The following is a 22092-nucleotide window of genomic DNA, read 5'->3' as shown; positions in this document are numbered from 1 at the left end:
GTGCCACTTCACATCTTACAGATTGGCTAAGATGACAGGAAAAGAAAATGATAAATGTTGGAGAGGAAGTGGGAAAACTGGGACACGGATACATTTTTGGTGGAGTTGTAAATTGATCCAACCATTCTGGAGAGCAATTTGGAACTATGAGGAAAAAGCTATCAAAACTGTGCATCCAGCAGTGGATCTACTGTGTCTGTATCCCAACAAGATCATGAAAAAGAGAAAACCACCCACATGTATAAAAATATTTTAACAATTCTTTTTGTAGTGGCAAGGAATTGGAATGAGAGTGGATGCCCAAAAGTTGGAGAGTGGCTAAACAAATTATGATATATGAATGTAATGGAATATTATTATTTGTGAAGAAATGATCAGCAGGCTGATTTCAGAAAAGCCTGGAGAGATTTCCATTATCTGATGCAAAGGGAAGTAGGTAAACTCAAGAGAATACTGCACCCTGAAACAGATACTGTGTGATGATCAACTGTGATAAATTTGGCTCTTTTCAACCATGAGACTTGTGATGGAGACAGCCATCTACATTCAGAGAGAGGATTATGGGGACTGAATTTGGATCACAACATAGTATTTCCACCATTTTTTGTCATTATTTCTTTCCTTGTTTTTTTTCTTATTTTTTCCCTGTTGGTCTGATTTTCTTGTGAAGCATAATAAACATGGAAATATGCTGAGAAGAAATGCACATGTTTAAATTACATTGAATTACTTGCTGTCTAGGGAAAAAGAGAGATGAAGGAGGGAGAAAAATTGAGAACACAAGGTATTTTTTCACAAGGATGAATGTTTAAAAATATCTTTGTATGTATTCTGACAAGTGATAAGCTATTATTATACAAAAGAAAGCCTTCATAATAAATACTACACATTATGTTCTGAAAAATAATTGTGATTGGAAAAAAAGAAATGCTAACTGAAATAAGGTGAGAAATAGTCTATTTTGGGAGCTTGACCATAACAATGTAAATAAAATGACAATAAAAATCAAATTCCAAAGGACTAACTTAAAGAGTAAGAATTATGTAAACAAAATAGAAGATTTAATAAATGGAGAAAGAAAAACTACCAAAAAAATCCCCCCCCAAAAAAATCCCCCAAAGCTTAAGCTTTCAAACATACTATTTTATTGATCAATATCAAATACAAAGCAAATCAGAATGAGGTCTCATCAGCTTTGACACTGAGGTAGGTTTGAAGATGATCAATTTGTATTCATTTTTTTGTGAGCCAAGTTTTCTTGAGTAGGGACTCCATCCTCCAGAAAACAAATCTTTCAAATAATCTCCCTTGAGGACTCTGATCAAACTTATGCCAAGGGATATTTTCAAGAAAACTAAATCCAGAGACCAGACTTCTGCCCCTAAATCAAAAGCATCTATGCTTGGAAAGTTTTTAGAATTAACATATTTTGCTATTAATTTTTTCCCTTGAGAGGGAAGAAGTTTAGAACTAAGTTTTAGACTAAGCTTTCCTACAGGAATGGGGAAGATTCCAATTAGGCTGCAAGGTCAAGGAAGTATTAGGGATTCCCATGGTAGTAAAATCCTGATGGATTCTGCTTTGACACATTTCTGATATCTTGGACATGGGATGCTTCTAATTATAAGAATGATCGCAAAGCACATTGAATGAAAAGGACTGAATAAATGCAATGTTATTTCAACTCAGAAATTATTGTGATTTTGCCAAATACAAAGCACACCAGTTTAAGATTAACAAATTAGAATGTCTATTACTTTGGGAGCAGGACAGTTTATCTTTAGGAACCCACCTTTCTGGTTGGAAACTGTCCCTTCAGGACATGGATTGCAAGCATAGCAACACCTGGGCTGGCTTTCAAGAGCTGTCTTTTGGAATCCAGGGCCACATTTCAGATTGCACTTAGAAGTTGGAGTCTATCTTATCAGCAGGGAAAGGGAGAAAATGTTGTTGAAAAAACAACTGGTGAAAGATGGATGAATTGAGGAAATTAAGATTTCAAAGTTCTCCTATTGAAGACAGGTAGAATAGAGTATTTGCAATTCTACAGGACAAGAATGATGTAATTCTCAATGGAAAACTTGTATCTTCATCTTCCACTTCAGATCATCTTATCCCCAATAAATCCACATTAATTAAACAGTAGGTACAATCAAGTTCCTTAATATATTTTAATTGTAATATCTTGTTGGCTTAGTTTTTCCCAAGTACCATTTTAATTCTAAACTTCATTCCATTTTAGAATTTGTAATGCTGAAACGGCTTTGACCACACAAGAGGAAATATATTGTATTAATTTCCAAACCCACGAATGGTTTTTTTTTTGTGTGTGTGTTTTCATAAATTCAAGCATTCTACCCAGAATGTTTCAGGGAATCATAATTTTAGAGAGTATGTATTAAAATAAATTAATTGCCATGTTCAGCTTGATTGAATCTAAGGATCAGGGGATTTTACAGGCTAATCTTATTCTCAGGCTGATATTTGAAATCTGTTCTTGGGACTATTATAAAGGGGTGATGGAATTTATCCAATTATACACAGATGGAATTGTATACAAATACATGTTTGATATCAGCAGAGGCTATAGCTGCAACATTTACATTAAAAATTTCTAAAGCCATTCTGTCTTTAAAATGAAAGGCAGTTTTGTATAACTGTACCCAACTCAACACAAACTCAGATTAAAATATTTGTCTATACAAAGACAGATATTGAGTAATCTTCTGTAAATAAATCCCTTTGGAGGATAATTTTTCTCTACGCTGTACCCTATTATTATTTTTCAAACTTACTCACGTAATGTGGGATACATCAAGATTCTCTTGGTATGAATAATTCAGATCATTATTTAACTTAGCTGAAAAGAATTGGCAAGTGGGACTGAAAAAAGAAAATCATAGAACTCTTTTGATCAAAGCAAAAAAGAAGAGTAGGTGGATATTAGTATCCTATCACAGACATTTCCAGTATCTGTAAGAAACATCCTGGTACCAATGAAGAAACAACCAGTGTCCAGGAAGCTAAAGAGAAACAATGATAAAGTTCATATTTATTGGCCCCTTACCTGATGGAAATCTTCTGGCCAATCTATGTCTTCATCCTTAATGGTGACTCTCTGGGCAAGAGGATACACTTCACCCACTTTGACCAGCGCCTCTATCTGGTCAGGGAAGTATTTATAATTTAGTATATCATATGTCTCAGCATCCACCTGGACTCTATCCTCATGTGACCCATCACTGGCATTATTGACAGAACTGATGAATTTCAGAAAGTGGTGCATCTGAAAACAAGGACAGGGGATTGTTATTCTTTGTGGAAACAAGGATTATGCCCATGTCCCAGGATTGACTATCAATGGAAAACAGGCTCATAATCTGGAGCTTCCAAAAATTTTCATACTCCTTCTTGACCTTCTCTTAGAGTTTCTGAATGCTTTTTCTCCTTTCTCCTTGAAAACTAAGGACAAATGAAAAATAACAAAACCGGCACCCAATTATCTTCTAGAGATATGCTAGGTAAATTGCGGTATAAGAATGTTATAGAAAATTATTGTTCTGCAAGAAATGACCAACAGGATGATTTCAGAGAGGCTTGGAGAGACTTACATGAACTGATACTAAATGAAATGAGCAGAACAAGAACAAGGCAACAAGAAGACTGTGTGATCAATTCTAATGCTCTTGGCTGTCCTCAACAATGAGGTGATTCAAACCAGTTCCTGTAAAAGCTAGAACTCTGGAGAAGTATACTTGAAAGAAGGTGTTAACTCAGTAGAATTGGTAAGATAATGTTAATCTTTTTTAGCATGGTGATTAATAGTTCTCTAGTTCAGTGCATGTACTTCGTACTGAATATAGTTCTACAAGATTGACATCTATGATAATATAATTATATATATAATGTATATGTGTTATATATTTTAATATATAACTAATATTATAATTATATATAATTAATATACATATAATATATGCTATATATATATATATATATATATATATATATATATATATATATATATATATAAGCAAAGAAGGATTGGAGGAGAGACCATTCCATCTTTGATCAGGCTCCTGATGGCTTTCTTTTATTTCTCCACTGAAAACAAGTCCCATCTGAAGGCCCTCCAGAAAGCTAGACAGGCCCCCAAGTGAAGGAGAGAGACTGTGTAGGAGCCAATAAAGACTTTGGAATTTATCCCTGGCTATTCTCATGGTAATTACTCTGCTGAAACAAAGACTGGTTCCAAGTCCTCCAGAAAGCTAACCAGAAGATTACAAGCACCAATTGTTTAGTGATGGAGAGAACCATCTACACCCAGAGAGAAGACTGTGGGAAATGAGGAACACAATATTGCATTCTCACTTTTTCTGTTGTTGTTTGCTTACATTTTGTTTTCTTTATCAGGTCTTTTTCCTTCTTGATCCAATATTTCTTGTGCAGCAAGATAATTGTATAAATGTATATACATATATTGGATTTAACATATATTTTAACATATTTAACATGTATTGGACTATCTGCCATGTAGGAGATGGGGGGGTGGAAAGAGGAGAATATCTGGAACAGAAGGTTTTGCAAGGGTCAATATTTTTAAAATTACCCATACATATGCTTTGTAAATAAAAAGCTTTAATAAAAAGGAGGAAAAGGGGAGAAATAAAATTGTCCAATATAAATCTCAGAAGTAGATAATAAGGTTAATTTAGGAATAAAGGAGAATTTGCTATTCACAGTGATGCAATTCAAGATTAAAATAAAAGCAAATACAAATGATAATGAAACTAAACCTTTGGTAAAATCATTCCTGAAAAAAATTAGGAAGGAGAATAACTTCAATGGAACAAATTATGAATGAAATTTTAAAATGACGAAGTGTAAGAAAATGAAACAATAATTCAATCTGAGGAAGATTTGAAACAGAGTTTTCAGTAACAGCTAGAAATTTATTAGGGATACTCAGGTTGTGGTTTTCAGTGGTCAATGGAAAATATTCAAGAAAATTTCCCAGAGAATTACAAAATATAGAATAAGAAGGTTGAAAAACAGAAATTTAATCTACATTGTTGCCACTGAGAAATTTAATGGTAAGACCTGATTATTTTGTGGAAAAGAAAAATAATCTAATTGAGCAGAATTCCTAGTATACATTTGGTGTTCAGTCATTAAGTCCTGTCCTACTCTTCATGACCCCATGGACCATAGCCTACATTGCCCTACTATGCTCTACTATATCTCAAAGTCTGTTCAAGTTCATATTAATCGTTTCCATGACTTTATCTATCTTAAACTATACTATTTAACTATCTTAAACTTAAAACTTTCAATCATTTCTAACAACAGGGTCTTTGCCAGTGGGTCCCATCTTCATATTATGTGGACAAAAGTTTAAACTGCTTCAGGATTTGAATTTCCAGTGAACCATGGGGATTAATTTAAGTATTTACTGATTTTATCCCCTGGTCGACCAAGAGCCTTTCTAAAGTCTTGTCCAGCACCACTATTAGACCCATAGAATCAGTTCTGCAGCACTTATCATTCTTTTAAGTCCAAATCTCACAGACTTAAATTTTTCTTGAAAACACACATACAAGAGAAGGCGAGAGCGAGAGAAAGAGAGAGAGAGAGAGAGAGAGAGAGAGAGAGAGAGAGAGAGAGAGAGAGAGAAGAGTTATAGTTATAGAAAAGTTTCTTAGCAAAGTTTAATTTTAGTAATCATCACATATGTTACTGTGGAAAAGAATCATCTGTAAGAAATGATGTAGTCATTATCATATATAAAAAGGTGAGAAAAGAAGTACTTGGCTATTAAATTAAAAATAACAGGATGGTATCTGTTGGAATCCAAGGAAAACGGTTCAACATCATAATACAAACATATGCTTTAACCACTGATGGGAAAGAGGCCAAAGTCTGTCACATTTTTGAAGACCTGTAATGTGTTCTCCAAATAAGTCCTATATATACAAAGCAAGTCAAATTTGTCCAAGGAAATGAAAAGAAAATGTAATTAAGCAAAATAGAATTAGAACAGCAGTCAGATTTGGGTTTTTCCTACAAAACAAAGAGCTGCATAGACGAAAGCCAACTTCTACAAATTTTCAAATTGAGTACATTAAGCAAGAAAAGCAAATGGAATATAAAAAAGAAAATTGAGGGATTGTCCATCAATTGGAAAATGGTTGAATAAATTTTGGTATATGTTTTTCATGTAATATTATTGTCCTATGGGAAATGATGAGCAGGATGCTCTCAGAAAAAAATGTTGGAAAATCCTCCACGTACTCAAGCAAAGTAAAATGTACTATATACACAGTAATAGCAATGTTCTGTGATGACCAGCTGTTTTCAGTAGTACACTGATCAATGAATACTCTAAAGAATGTGTGTTCTTCTTTGAAATATAATATAAATGATGTTTCTATCTGCGAGCAGGTTTCTTGGGGAGGTAGCCCTAGTATCAGTTCAGATCAAAAATCACCCCAAATGTAGCCAGGTGTTAAAAGTTAATTTGCTTGTTCAATAAAAAAATTATTGCTTCCTCAAAATAGCCTGGTTAGTTTTCTTGGCTTATCTCTCTGCTTGGTTCCAAGAGCTCCCTCCAAATGTCCCAAAAACCAAAGGTTTGTCCTTCAGCCTCCAGCCAACCAGGTGGAAAATGGAATGAATCTCTCTTGCCTCCAAGTGAGGGCTTGTGGGCTTCCTCCCAAAGTGCTCCTCTCCAACCCCTGGCAATGTTCCAAAGACACTAACTAACCCAAAGCTAAGAGCCTCTTTAGATATGATCTCCCAGTGGTTGACTCCTCCTTCTGGAGGCAGGGCTTAAAGGAGGTGTGAATTTGAATATCTCATATTAAATCTTGAACTCTCCCAAAGTGTGAACTCCAATGAGTACTTAAATACTTTTTGCTTACATGAGCCCCCTAAAGGTGTGAACACAAGCATTGTATCAATTCCATTGAGTTAACACTAGCATTCTAATATCTCCCTTGAGTTATCACCTTGTTTCAAGTTGAGTTAATACTGGGATTCTAACATCTCCTGCTTTTTTTTGTTTTACAACATAGGTGGTCATGACCTCCCTGACTTCTCAAGGAGGTGAGAACCCCAAAAAGAAGGTGATCACACCTTCCCTGACTGCTCAAAAAAGCAGTGAAAACACCATAAAAAGAAGGTGGTCACGCCCTCCCTGACATCTCAGCAAGAAAGATGAAAACACCAAAGGAAGTAGAAAATCAAATCAGATTAGTGGTTTTCTAAAAGGGCTCACTTGAAACAGATATGAAACAAGGTGTACATAAATCCATCTACATGGGAGGCATTACTTAAAATACATAAGCACATAGCCATATAACACAGGCTAGTAGTAATATCACCAATAATGTGAATCAACATGAGAATTTATACATGTCCATAAGTCCAAGAAATAGTACTAAATGAATCTATTGTCTATTAGTTCATGTGCCAGGAATCCAATAAATCCTGGAAGCTCTGAAGTACTGCAATAGTCTCATCAACAATTTTTCATCTCAAGGAATCCAATGATTCTTGTTGAAAGTCTCATTTTGTGTTACAGAATCCCATGATTCCTGAAGATTTCAAAGCTACTTCAACAGTTTCACTGTCAGCCATGTTCTTTCTGTGTCATATGTTTCTTAAATGTGATTTTAAAAAATCTTTCCATACCCAGAGAAGAAAATGACTGTGTCATGTGTCTGAATACAGATTGTTTTATATTCTCTCTCTCTCTCTCTCTCTCTCTCACTCTCTTTCTCTCTCTCTTTCCCTTTCTCTCTCTTTCTCTATCTCTCTATCAGTCCTGCTCTTTTTCTTGTTCTCTTTGTCTCTCTATCTCTCTATGTGTGTATCTCTTTTTCTTGCCCTGTCTCAAGTTGTTTTTGTCAGGTTTTTTTTTTTAATTAAGTGGAGAGATCTCTTTTTTTTTTTTCACAGAATGACTTATAGAAATGGTTTGCATAATTTCATATGGGTTTTCTTAAAAGGAACTGGAGTGAGAATAATGGAGAGAATCTGGAATTCAAAAGTTTTAAAAATCAAACAAAAATTATTTTAAGTGTAACTGAGGAAACTATTAAATAAATTATTTTTAAAAGATTGTTATATAAAATTTGAAATAAATAAATCTGAAGTAATTTCATTGTTTCCACCCAGAAATCCATGTAATCACAAAGGGGAAAAAACTGAAAAATATATAAAGGAATAACTCAAGTCATCACTGCATCCTCTCTAGAACAAATCTCTAACAAGAGAATGTTGTGTAGCCTATGCTAAGCCCAATTTTTGAAGAGATATGTTACCTTCCAAGGAAGATCTAAGTTTCTCCCAAGGTCTGATGCCTCCTTTTCCTCAGAATGGAGTATTTGATGGAGAGCATGGGCCACTAAATACACTGCATCGTAAACATTTGGAATCAGTTCCAGAAGGGCGATGTCAATATTCGTAGAAGGCGAATGTATATCTCTAAAGGAAAGATCTTTTGAGCACAAAGGATAGAACATTTCTCCATCACTTTTTTTGGAAAATCTACAATGAAAGGCTCTCTCCCAGAAAGATTTTAGGAAAATGTCCTCAGGGTTCACACTTGTATTCAGGCTTCTTACAAAATCTGTAAAACCAGGAATCTCCATCTGGGTATGAGAAAATAGTATTGTACCATGAAAATGGGAAAACCCTTCAAAATCAGTATCAATGGAAAAATCCCAAGAAGATGTGGTAATCAACAACTTCCCATAAGGTTTATAAGACATCAATACATTGGAAAGGTCATGAAGGGAATCAGTATCTCCATAGATGAAAATCACATTTGATGATGATGAAATAATCCTAGAAAATAGGGCAAAAGCTTCGCTTTCTCTAAAGTTTTTGGGCACTGTTTCCTTAAAAGTCACACACAAATTATTCCTGACCATTTCTTCTTTCAGATCCTTGAAAAACATTTCCCCTTTTGGGTTATCAGAAACAAGCAGTCCTATCCAAGTCCAGTCAAAATGCAGCATCAATTGGATGAATGCCAGGTGAAGAGCAGATTGCTCTTTCCCCATTTGATATACATAAGGATACTGGACTTTATCATTCAATAGAAGATCAAATGAACCACAGCTAATCTAAGAAACAGAAAGAAGACAATGAGTTCCTTCACTGTAGGAATTTGGCCTTCATATTTGTATAACAAACAACTATTAATGAGCTGCTATCATGCCCCACCTGAATTTTGTGTGATATCTTAGAGCTGGACTTTGCCTCTCATTTCCCTGAGTCAATCTACATTCTGAGGTCCAGTGGAAGTCCTTGTGACATTTTGGACATAGGTTCTCTCACCCTGTCCTCTCTATTACTTTGCCTTCTTTGGGCTCTCAGATATCCTATTTTTTCACATTGAAAACATCAATGACTTTCTCTAGAAGTCCCTTGCCAGGAGGGACTCTTTCTTCCCATGTTCATCATACTCTGTGTATAATAAGCACTTGTGCCCACTGTGGAACAGCATCTTATGATCTCCTCTAAAGAGCATCTTTTTGTAGTCCCCATATAATTCTTCTACAAACCTCATTAGCATTTTCCTTAGCCAGTTGTCTGATCATAATTCTTATAGTTGCATTTTCTCCAATGGTTCTTGTGATAGCTGTTTGCAAATATCCCACAAAAATCTGCAAAGGGTTCATTGGGACCTTGATCTATTTCTGTGACAGTTTCCTCTTGATCTTTCCCTGGGATGGCACCCAAGCTTTTATAGTATCAGTGACAATTTGTTCATATGCTCCAAGGGGGTAATTAATCTGTGCTGAATTCTCTGCATATTGACCTTCACCTGCTAGTTGGTCAAAGGTGATTTGTATAAGAACTCCAGTTTGCTTATTGAGTTGGGCTTGAATCCTATATATTTCGTGATACTCTGAAAGCCACAACAGGTTTTGTCCAGGTTCTAATACATGTCCTTTCTATGGATTTCCAATTACTGGGTGTTAAAATTTCATATGCCAAACTCTCTAGTAACATCTTAACATAAGATGATGTAGCCCCATAAAGAGTGCAACCCTTTTTCAAATCCTTAATTTTTTCAGATCAAAAGGAGTGTATCTTCTCCTTTGTTGACCTGAAGAGTCAAGCTCTTCAATCACAGGGTATGTATTTATTAAATCAGATACATCCTGTCCTTCATTTTTTGCCTTAACCAGGGCTTTTTGTAATCTCGTCATAGACTGCTTCATAGGTGGTGCTGATTGTGTTACTGCCTCTCCCCCTCCTCTTTCTACCTCCACCCATGAAGGGTTAATTGAGGGAAGTAGGTCAGGGGATGGGGGATGCCCTAATTACTTCTGCTGTGAAGTACTATACTCTGAATTGTACTTAACTCCTTTCTTATCTGATTCTTCATCCTTTTCAGATAGTTTATTTGGATCCTCCCCCTCCTGCTTTTTCTTCTTTTTCCTTATTCTATAACGCATATAATTTCCTAAAACCAGTTTATTAAATTATATGTATAAAGTATTTATTTGAAAATTGAATCAGGTAAATTTTCATTGTAGAATTGATATATGTATGTGCCAAAATGTTTGTGGCAGCCCTGTTTGTAGTGGCTAAAAACTGGAAATTGAATGGATGCCCATCAATTGGAGAATGGCTGGGTAAATTGTGGTATATGAATGTCATGGAATATTATTGTTCTGTAAGAAATGATCAACATAATGAATACAGACAGGCTTGGAGAGACTTACATGAACTGATGCTAAATGAAATGAGCAGAACCAGGAGATCATTATACACTTGGACAAAACTATTGTATGAGGATGTATTCTGATGGAAGTGGATTTCTTTGACAAAGAGACCTAACTGAGTTTCAATTGATAAATGATGGACAGAAGCAGCTACACCCAAAGAAAGAACACTGGGAAATGGATGTGAACTATTTGCATTTTTGTTTTTCTTTCCGGGTTATTTTTACTTTCTGAATCCAAGTCCCCTTGTGCAACAAGAAAACTGTTTGGTTCTGCAAACAAATATTGTATCTAGGATATACTGTTACATATCTAACATATATAGGACTGCTTTCCATCTTGGGGAGGGGTTGGAGGAAGTGAGGGGAAAAATCGGAACAGAAACGAGTGCAAGGGATAATGTTGTAAAAAAAAAATTACCCTGGCATGGATTGTGTCAATATAAAGTTATTATTAAATAAAATTTAAAAGAAATTTAAAAAAAAGAATTGACATAGTTGCTCTCCTACTAATTTCCACTCATCTAGATACAATTCTTTTTCCTTAGAGAACCAAGGAGATGTGTACTGTAAAGTTTCTAAAACTTCAATGATCTGCTCCCAAGTTACAATAAAACCTTGATTTTTTATCAGTCTGACCAAGCTTTTGACACATTTCCCTTGAAGAAGAAAACAATGCTGTTTTCTAAACATCTGTCCATTTAGTTGAAATACTACTTTAAAAAAAAAAAAGAAAGTAAAAGAAAATACTACTTTAGCCCTTAACAAAGTTTCCTTGTCTATTTGTGTACTTGTTCAAATTTCTAGGGCACAGATGAAAGATTTTGGCCCCACGTTCTGGCACCAAAATGTAATATTCTCTCTAAAATGTAATATTCTCTGTTGAGGTTTTCTTGGGGTCTCTGGAGGGAGCCTTCATTTCAGTTCAGTAATCACCACACAAGTACAGCCAGGGATTAAAGTCCACATGATTTATTGTCTCTTTCCAAGTCTTGTCTCCTTTCCTGTGCCCTGACTGGTTTTCTTATAGTCCAGATACATTATTATCTCCTTATTAGGTGTGGGTAGCTTTCTGGAGGGTCTTTCAGTCTGGCCTTGGTTCTGAGAGCTTGCGTTCCCGCCTGCCTTCTCTGGCTTCTCTGCCTTCTCTGGCTTCTGAATCTCCCTGACTCCAATAATCCTGGCTGAGGTTCCTAGCTTATATGTGCTCTCTTATTGAAGGTGTGAATCTTAGAGAACTATAGTAAATACTAAGTATATGTACTGAAGGAGAGAACTGCTAAGCACCATTCTAAATTAGATCATTATAATCTCTATCAATTTCACTGACTAAGCACCTGCTTTCAAGTTCTGGCTCATAACACATATCCCCATCCAGATTCCCAAACTCTTGGCTTTTTGAGATGAAACCCTTAAGGCCAAGTGTTTCAGAAAATATTGTCTTTATTTTTGTACCAGATGGTGGAGGCAAGATGGAGGTGTAAAGAAGCTGCTCAAGCTCTCTCAGTTTCCTCACAATAAAGAAGCTGCTCAAGCTTTCTCAGTTTCCTCAAAAATCAAAAAAAAAAAAGTATCTGAACAGAATCTGATGGAATAAAACGACTCTCCAATTCAAGATGGACTAAGAAAACTTCAAGAAAGATCAGTCTAACTAGAGTGAAAGAGTCATTCAGTCCAAGTTAGATAGACTGTGGGAAAACCAGTGAGAGGAGCTTAATCACAGCAAATCAGCTATTAATACCTTCAGTTATGACACAGTAGAGTAGCAAATCAGTAGAGCAACTTCCAGTCCCAGCTCAAAAGACTAACTCTGGGAAACCAGACTCTTTCCTGAATAGAGCATGCAATGCTAACCTTGCAAACAATTTTCAGATGTCAAAATTAAACCATTTATAATTATATGAAAAAAGGCTCTAAATCACTATTGATTAGAGAAATGAAAATTCAAATAGGTCTACAGTACCATCTCACACCTGTCAGATTGGCTAAGATGACAGGAAAAGATAATGATAAGTGTTAGAGGGGATGTGGGAAAACCGGGTTATTTATGCTTTAGTTGTGGAGTTGTAAACTTATCCAACTATGCTGGAGAGTAATCTGTACTATGCCCAATGGGCTATATAACTGTGCGTGTCCTTTGACCTAGAAGTATCATTACTGGGTCTATATGAAAGAAATTATAAAAGAGGAAAAAGGACGTATATCTGCAAAAAAAAGTTTGTAGCAGGTCTTTTTGTGTTAACAAAGAATTGGAAAAAGAGTGCATTCCCATCACCTGGGGAATGGCTGAATAAACTTTGGTACAGGAAGATAAGGGAATATTATTGTTCTATAAAAAAGATGATGAAAAAGCTGACTATAGAAAGACCTGGAAAGATTTACATGAACTGACGCTGAGCAAAACAAGCAGAACAAGGAATACATTGTTCACAATAACAACAAGAATGTGTGAAGATCATTTATGAAACGCTTGGTTCTCAGCACTTGAGAAATCCAAAGCAATCCCAATATGTTATAGGCCAGAACTCTGAACTTGAAACAAGGATTCTTACAAGGTTCTAAGTTAGTGGAATTGATAAAGAAAATGGTTATCTAGTTTAGCATGATGCTTAATAGTTCTCTAATTCAGTACATGTACTTAGTCCACAAGATTCACATCTATGATAATGGAGTATATAACAATCAGCAAGGCCTGGACCAAATTCAACTCCATTTCATGTTGGCTGGCCTGGCCTCCTGCATTTCTTCCACTGAGACCAGGTCCTGTCTGCAGGCCTTCCAGAAAACTAGTGGAGCCCCTAGTGAAGAAGACAATGAAGACTTTTGGACTTTAATACCTGACTATTCTTGTGGTGATTACTCTGCCGAAAGGAAGGCTGCCCAAAGACCTCCAGAAAACTAAAACAGCAGCAATACACCAATAGACTTGGACATAAAATCCTATCTGCATCCAGAAAAAAAATCTAAGGAGACTAAATTTAAATCAATACATGCTATGTTCACTTCTTTTTTCTATTTTTAAATCTTTCCCATTGTTTTTCCCTTTTGCTCTGATTTTTCTCTCCCAACATGATTCAGAAATAATGTGTTTTAAAAACAAATAAACTAACAAAAAAGAGAGACGTTATATTGCCGAATTCCAACATGCTTCATACCATAAAGTGGGAAGATAGGACAACAGTACTTTCCCATTCTATAGTATATAATATAATAGGTTTGGATGTGTATTAAAATGTATAAAATATGACCCACATTCATGGAAATTTTTTTTCATTCAGTAGTGAAATTATGAAAAGGCTTTTTCTTATACCCCCAGTGAGAAAGCAAATACATTTTTAAATGTTAGTATGGTTCTAACTATAATATGCTTGGTAAGTATCCTCTCATTGATTAAAGAAATGTAAATTAAACTAACCATGAAATACTATCATAAAGGTATTAAATTGGCTGAAAGGAGAGAAGGAATAAAGGACAAACATAAGAGAGGGGATGTAGAAAATAGGGATACTAAGGCTTTTGGTGGAATTGTGAACTGATTCAATCACTTGAAGAGCAATTTAAATTACACCAAAAATAGTACAAAGCTATCTTTACCATTTGGTATATTAACACCTATATTAACTAAAGAAAGACCTGGAAAGATTTACATGAACTGATGCTGAGCAAAAGAAGCAGAACAAGGAATACATTGTTCACAATAACAACAAGAATTTGTGAAGATCATTTATGAAACGCTTGTTTTTCAGCACTTCAGAAATCCAAAGCAATCCCAATATATTATAGGCCCTATAATCACTATTAGGTATATTTTCCAAGGAATTCCCTGATTGGAACATCTCAGTAAACAGAGAATTGGATGCTCTTTATTAGTACATGCTGATGAAGACAAGTAGTAGTGCTTCATGCTTTTAGGGAAAATACAGAAATCAATTTCAAAATGAAAAGGAAGAGAGAACTCTTCATGGGAATTTTTGGAAGTGAGAAAAAAGAAATCTTTTCTTCTATCTAAAATATTCAGAGTTCTATACAAGTACAAAAAGGTGAATTACAAGGATAGTCATCTTTAGATTTTTCCTTGGCTCAAAATCATCAGACCATCACCTCACCTAGCACACAGAATGATTTCCCAGATGGAAAGTTCCATTTCCTCCTTTTTTTGTATCACGTTTTTTTGAGAACATGTTGGAGGACTTCTTAATCATTGGTTATTGACGTATTGATACTACATCATAACAGTTTATAAAGAAGTTGCTGCTTTAAATATAAAGATGACATAAAAATGAGTGACTGTATTGGTCTCTCTTACCTGTGGAACTTTATATAGTTCAAGAATGGTGGCCATGGCCATGGAAAGTGTAGCAGACATCCCTCCAATGACAGCCACAGAATTGGACTGTTTATCACAGCTATAATTGGGGATAATGGGACCTCTCCCTGATAGCCATATTAAGGAGCTCTCCACAGCTAGTTTCTCCAGATGGAAGTTATTGAGTAACTGATATCCCAAAGTTCTGTTGGGCAGCAAATAGGGATTCTTGTTGATCTCATCAACAGCATACTGAAGAGCAAGGAAATGGTGATATTGTTTGAACATTGCCCTAAAGTGAGAGGGAAAATTGAAAAAAAATTAAGAAAAACTCTATATTCAAAGAAACAGCAAATTTTCATAGTGGGAAGAGTGTCAGATATGGAGTCGGAAATTCCTGTCCTAAATCTTGCCCCCAAAATTGATTAAAACTGGTCCCGAGCACATCATTTCACCACCATGAGTGTCAGTGTCCACAGTTGTAATATGACAGACTTGAACTATATCCTGTAAGAATCTTTCAAGACCACACATATTAAGACACAAACACATTCACACACACACACACACACACACACACACACACACACACACACTCACACACACGATGATATACTTTAGACATTGGAATATGTCTCATTTTGAAAAAGAATTCTGACTGACAGACTGATTATATTCAACAAAAATAGAAAGGACTTCCATTTCTCAAATTGCAATGAGGAGATTACCATGCAAAACATATTAGCTAAGAATAAATGATTTTATTGGTAATATATCTGCTAGATGCCTTACAATGATTTTTAAAATTATATACTGGATTGTAAGTGGAACACATATATTTCAAAAGATTTCATGACCAATAATTGGTAATACTGAAAGATTCAAGATTCAGTACTAACTTTACTCTAGCTGAAATAGCTACTTTAGTCAAAGCAGGAAGATGTTCAAAACGGAGATTTTCACAGCATATTCATTGGCCTTGAAGTCTATCCTTCTCCCTTATTCGAGCAAGGAAATATTCTTCCTCTCTGAGAAGATGGATTATTGAGAACCATATAATCAATCAATCAACCCTTATTAAGCACTGCTTTCGGCTAGGTACTGTGCTAAGTAGTTAGGATACAAAAAGCAGGAAAAAAAAGTCTTATCTCCAAAATGATGATATTTTAATGGGAAAGACAGCTTATAATCAGAGACAGAAAGATAGAAAATTGATAGAATCACAAAGAAAGAAAAACAGAAACCGAGAGGCCCAGTGACTGTGGGAGGCAGAAAAAGAGAGAGCCAGCCAGGGAGCTATATATGTAAGAGACACTGCCAAGCTGAAAGAGAGAGACCTTGGGAAAATCATGAATAGATGTGGTGAGGGATAAGTGAGAATTTAGGGTCAGTTCTAGGCTGAGGGCTAAAGGGCATCAAAGGATGGTATTGCCTTCTACAGTAATAGGGAAAATAGGATGGAGAGGTTAGGGACAAAAAATAACGCTTTATATTTTAGATATGCTGAATTTAAGATGTCTCCTGGGCTAATTTAGTTCAAGATATCTGAGAGGCTATTGATGATATGAGTTGTAAGGACATCAGAGAGTTTTGATCAGGATAGAAAAATCTGAAAAACATCCACATAGAGCTACTAAGTAAATCATGGGAACTGATAAGATAACCAAAGGAAGTAGTGGGATGGATTAGACACATTGATGAGGTATAACTACAGCTGCACAGTGTGATCTCAAAAGGCTCCATCAAAAGAAGGAGGAACAAAAAAAAACAAGAAAGAAGAAAAACAAAAAAAAAAAGGAGAACAAAAAAACAAGAAACAAAAAAGGAGAAAAAACAGTCTCTAAAATCTAGAGAGAATAGAATACCAAGGAGAAGAGATTGATCACCACTGTCAGGAGAGATGGCCATTATCATAAAGAATAATAGCAAAAGAAATGATCTGCAACTCACTGTAGTAAATGGAAAGACAGAAACTAGAGTTCCCAAGGAGCAGATGGTGAAATGTTTAAGAATTCATGCCAATGAGCTTACTAGAATTGATGAGATCTCCTATTAGAGTTCAGGCATTTGCAAGTCATAGAGATAGAAAGACAAAAGAGAGAAGAAAAAAACATCTCTTTTCTTTTGGCCAGAAAAGAAAATGTATCACTATCTGAAACAGATATTTGCAACAAAGATGATAAAATATGATTTGGAGAAAGTCATCAATAGCTCTGGGAGAGCAAGAACATCTTCATGGCAAGTGAGTTGAATTTTAAATGAGAAGAGGAATTCTGAGACATGGAACCTCAGAGAGATTCCATTCCTACAATGGGAGACAGCATTAACAAAAGCATGAAAATGAGAGATGGGGTGTGGAACATAGAAAGTGGTTGGGCGGTCCCTTTGGTTTTATTTAAAATGTCACAAAAATGGCAAGGGAAAACAAATGTCAAAAATTGCCCTATACTTTATATTTATTAGACATAAAATGAGGAAAAACCTCAGTACAAGTATTGGATCTTGTCAGTAGTTTGAGATACATGGCACTTGTTGACATTGTAAAGTTCATATTGTTTGATATTTTTGATGTGCTGTCATATTATTCTGATATTGGTAAAACATCAATAGGAATCATTAAATCAAATGGTCCTAACACCCATCAAACTTTTTAAATAAACATGAGCCATGTTGTTCCCTTTCTTTAGCAGCTCTCTGTTGAGAAGATAAGGCTTGAAGCTTTGGATTAGATAAAACTGAACCAAATGCAGTATTCTGAATTTGTTCTGTTTTCTGATGCCTAAGATAATGAATGTTAGATTTCCCCTTCCCCGTTTCATGTTATTATGATTCAGAAATATCTTTACCCAAATCTCACCCAAGTCAAGCATCCATAAATGACCTTGAGATTTTCATCACATATGAGCACAACTGTGAACATTTCCTCCCCTATTTGGAACAAGTAATCAGGTCTTAACCATGTCCATTCTTAGAGAATACAGTTTTGACACCTAAACTCCAATTTTGAGTGTAGGATCTCCCTAATGTGTTTCACCCCTCCATGTACTGTGTGAGGTTTTTGTCCTCAGTGGAGATGAATCTGTGCTGGTTTATAATGCCATATAGAATAGGGGTGAATAGTCTCTCTCTGTTTGCTACACTGCACATTAACAACACTTTTCATTTAGCAACTTCTTGAATATTAGATTTCTAGTCATTTTTGAACCCACATCTTTGCTTTAACCAAAGTTCTGAGAATAAAGAAAACAAAACTCTACCAACAAAGCAGTCAATAAGAAATATGGATTAATATTGCATATATTTGGGAGGGTGGGAAAGTAACTACTTACATTTGTCGTGCATAACTGTTGAAGGGAAATATTTTGAAGAAAAATTTGTTCACTTGAATCTCTACCTTCACAAAAAGGGAGAGGAATCCAGCAATGATTAGGTCCCCTTCTTTTCTATACGTGGGATTGAAACGTCTCTCTATGTGACAAGGATTCTTGACCATCTGGAACTCAGATAAGAAAATCTGCAAAATCAGAAATACAAATAATAAAGAGGATGAGAGTCTCAGTTTCCCCAAGCCCATGGTCAATATTTCAGATCTCTAAAGAGCTAAGGATTAGGGGAGCATAAGGTGATTGGAGGCCATAGTTCTTGCATCTATAGGCACATGCTCTATTGCTAAACATTTGTCTTTTTTAATAGATGCTCAAGCTTTTTACATTCTCTTCTCCTTGGGAAAGCAGAATGTGAGACATGAAGTGGGCCTCTATTTGGGATAAAGGCAAACGTTTGAGTGAGCAGGACATATTTATTTGACATTTTTGCCTCCTGGATATTATTCATCTAGTTCCCTGTAGATGAATAAGGAAAAGTGGTTCTTCTCATCTCTTGGGTGCAAGTCAAGCAAATATTTTGACCAGAGTCTGAGAGTGAGTTTCTCCAAGGACCAGCTAGCCCAGAAATTCTGCACCTGTGTCCTTCATCTTTAAAAACTCCAAACTTAAGAAAAAAAAAAGTTTGGGAATTTCCTTGCTTGTTTTCTGTCTCTGGAGCCTTCGTAGCTTTGATGGGATCTGAAATGCCCAAAATACTCTTTTATCGTTTACATGCTATTTCAACCTAGAAATTCCCTCCTTAAGAACAGATCTTAAAATCAAAAGTGAATTGTTAGATGGTAAGAAGGAATGATAAAAAAAAAGAATATTTTCAGAAAGAGCAATTATTTATTTTTTAAATTTTTTATTTAATAATTACTTTATATTGACACTCGTTTCTGTTCCGATTTTTTTCCCCTCCCTCCCTCCACCCCCTCCCCTAGATGGCAAGCAGTCCTTTATATGTTGGATATGTTGCAGTATATCCTAGATACAATATATGTTTGCAGAACTGAACAGTTCTCTTGTTGCATAGGGAGAATTGGATTCAGAAGGTATAAATAACCCGGGAAGAAAAACAAAAATGCAGATAGTTCACATTCGTTTCCCAGTGTTCTTTCTTTGGGTGTAGCTACTTTTGTCCGTCATTTATCAATTGAAACTCAGGTCTCTTTGTCAAAGAAATCCACTTCCATCAAAATATGTCCTCATACAATATCGTTGTCGAAGTGTGTAATGATCTCCTGGTTCTGCTCATATCACTTAGCATCAGTTCATGTAAGTCTCGCCAGTCCTCTCTGTATTCATCCTGCTGGTCATTTCTTACAGACCAATAATATTCCATAACATTCATATACCACAATTTACCCAGCCATTCTCCAATTGATGGGCATCCATTCATTTTCCAGTTTCTGGCCACTACAAACAGGGCTGCTACAAACATTTTGGCACATACAGGTCCCTTTCCCTTCTTTAGTATTTCTTTGGGATATAAGCCCAATAGAAACACTGCTGGATCAAAGGGTATGCACAATTTGATAATTTTTTGGGCATAATTCCAGATTGCTCTCCAGAATGGTTGGATTCGTTCACAACTCCACCAACAATGCATTAGTGTCCCAGTTTTCCTGCATCCCCTCCAACATTCATCATTATTTTTTCCTGTCATCTTAGCCAATCTGACAGGTGTGTAGTGGTATCTCAGAGTTGTCTTAATTTGCATTTCTCTGATCAATAATGATTTGGAACACTCTTTCATATGAGTGGTAATAGTTTCAATCTCATCCTCTGAAAATTGTCCGTTCATATCCTTTGATCATTTATCAATTGGAGAATGGCTTGATTTCTTATAAATTTGAGTCAGTTCTCTATATATTTTGGAAATGAGGCCTTTATCAGAACCTTTAACTGTGAAAATGTTTTCCCAGTTTGTTGCTTCCCTTCTAATCTTGTTTGCATTAGTTTTATTTGTACAAAGGCTTTTTAATTTGATTTAATCGAAATTTCCTATTCTGTGATCAATAATGGTCTCTAGTTCATCTTTGGTCACAAATTTCTTTCTCCTCCACAAGTCTGAGAGATAAACTATTCTATGTTCCTCTAGTTTATTTATAATCTCGTTCTTTATGCCTAGGTCATAGACCCATTTTGATCTTATCTTGGTATATGGTGTTAAGTGTGGGTCCATGCCTAATTTCTGCCATACTAATTTCCAATTATCCCAGCAGTTTTTATCAAATAATGAATTCTTATCCCAGAAGTTAGGGGCTTTGGGTTTGTCAAACACTAGATTGCTATAATTGACTATTCTGTCTTGTGAGCCTAGCCTTTTCCACTGATCCACTAATCTATTTCTTAGCCAATACCAAATGGTTTTGGTGACTGCTGCTTTATAATATAATTTTAGATCAGGTACAGCTAGGCCACCTTCATTTGATTTGAAAAAACCAACAAAATAGACAAACCCTTAGTAAATCTGATTAAAAAAAGGAAAGAGGAAAATCAAATTGTTAGTCTTAAAAATGAAAAGGGAGAACTCACCACTAACGAAGAGGAAATTAGAGCAATAATTAGGAGTTACTTTGCCCAACTTTATGCCAATAAATTCGACAACTTAAATGAAATAGAAAAATACCTCCAAAAATACAGCTTGCCCAAACTAACAGAGGAAGAAGTAAATATCCTAAACAGTCCCATCTCAGAAAAAGAAATAGAACAAACTATCAATCAACTCCCTAAGAAAAAATCCCCAGGACCAGATGGATTTACATGTGAATTCTACCAAACATTTAAAGAACAATTAACTCCAATGTTATATAAACTATTTGAAAAAATAGGGATTGAAGGAGTCCTACCAAACTCCTTTTATGACACAGACATGGTATTAGAAACACTAGCCTCGGCAATAAGAGTCGAGAAAGATATTAAAGGAATTAGAGTAGGCAATGAGGAAACCAAACTATCACTCTTTGCAGATGATATGATGGTATACCTAGAGTACCCCAGAGATTCTACCAAAAAGCTATTGGAAATAATTCATAATTTTAGCAAAGTAGCTGGCTACAAAATAAATCCCCATAAATCCTCAGCATTTTTATACATCACCAACAAAACCCAACAGCAAGAGATACAAAGAGAAATTCCATTCAGAATAACTGTTGATACCATAAAATATTTGGGAATCTATCTACCAAAGGAAAGTCAGGAATTATATGAGCAAAATTATAAAAAAGTCTCCACACAAATAAAGTCAGACTTAAATAATTGGAAAAATATTAAGTGCTCTTGGATCGGCCGAGCGAACATAATAAAGATGACAATACTCCCTAAACTAATTTATGTATTTAGTGCTATACCAATCAGACTTCCAAGAAAATATTTTATTGATCTAGAAAAAATAACAACAAAATTCATATGGAACAATAAAAAGTCGAGAATCTCAAGGGAATTAATGAAAAAAAGAGCAATTATTTTGAAAGTATTATTCAGGACACAATTTCAGACAGAGTATGATTTGAAAACATCTTCAAGAAAACTTCAAAGAAAAATAAACCTGGGTAGAAATTTGATTGCAATTTCACAAAGAGAAAAGGCAAGATATTCTTACAGACCTGAGTTCTGAGATCCTATACCTGGAGATATAGGCTCAGTCACAGGTGTATCCTGGACCCACACTTGGT

At 35.4% G+C, this 22092-nt stretch overlaps 1 protein-coding gene across 1 annotated transcript in view; it reads right to left on the bottom strand.

Annotated features, from left to right (window-relative positions):
• Positions 1 to 22092, bottom strand: part of LOC127541679 (vomeronasal type-2 receptor 26-like) — a 32268-nt gene that overhangs the window by 1551 nt on the left and 8625 nt on the right. The window contains exons 2-5 of the mRNA XM_051966895.1: positions 18377 to 18561; positions 15048 to 15339; positions 3068 to 3286; positions 1793 to 1868 (exon numbers count right to left, since the gene is read on the bottom strand). Coding sequence (XP_051822855.1) covers positions 1793 to 1868; positions 3068 to 3286; positions 15048 to 15339; positions 18377 to 18561 — 772 coding nt within the window. The remainder of the gene's footprint in view (positions 1 to 1792; positions 1869 to 3067; positions 3287 to 15047; positions 15340 to 18376; positions 18562 to 22092) is intronic.

This window comes from Antechinus flavipes, chromosome 6, assembly GCF_016432865.1.
Source record: "Antechinus flavipes isolate AdamAnt ecotype Samford, QLD, Australia chromosome 6, AdamAnt_v2, whole genome shotgun sequence".
In the NCBI taxonomy this organism is placed as follows: Eukaryota; Metazoa; Chordata; class Mammalia; order Dasyuromorphia; family Dasyuridae; genus Antechinus; species Antechinus flavipes.
The sequence above is the reverse complement of the archived record's forward strand: the minus strand, read 5'-3'. Positions and strand labels throughout refer to the sequence as shown.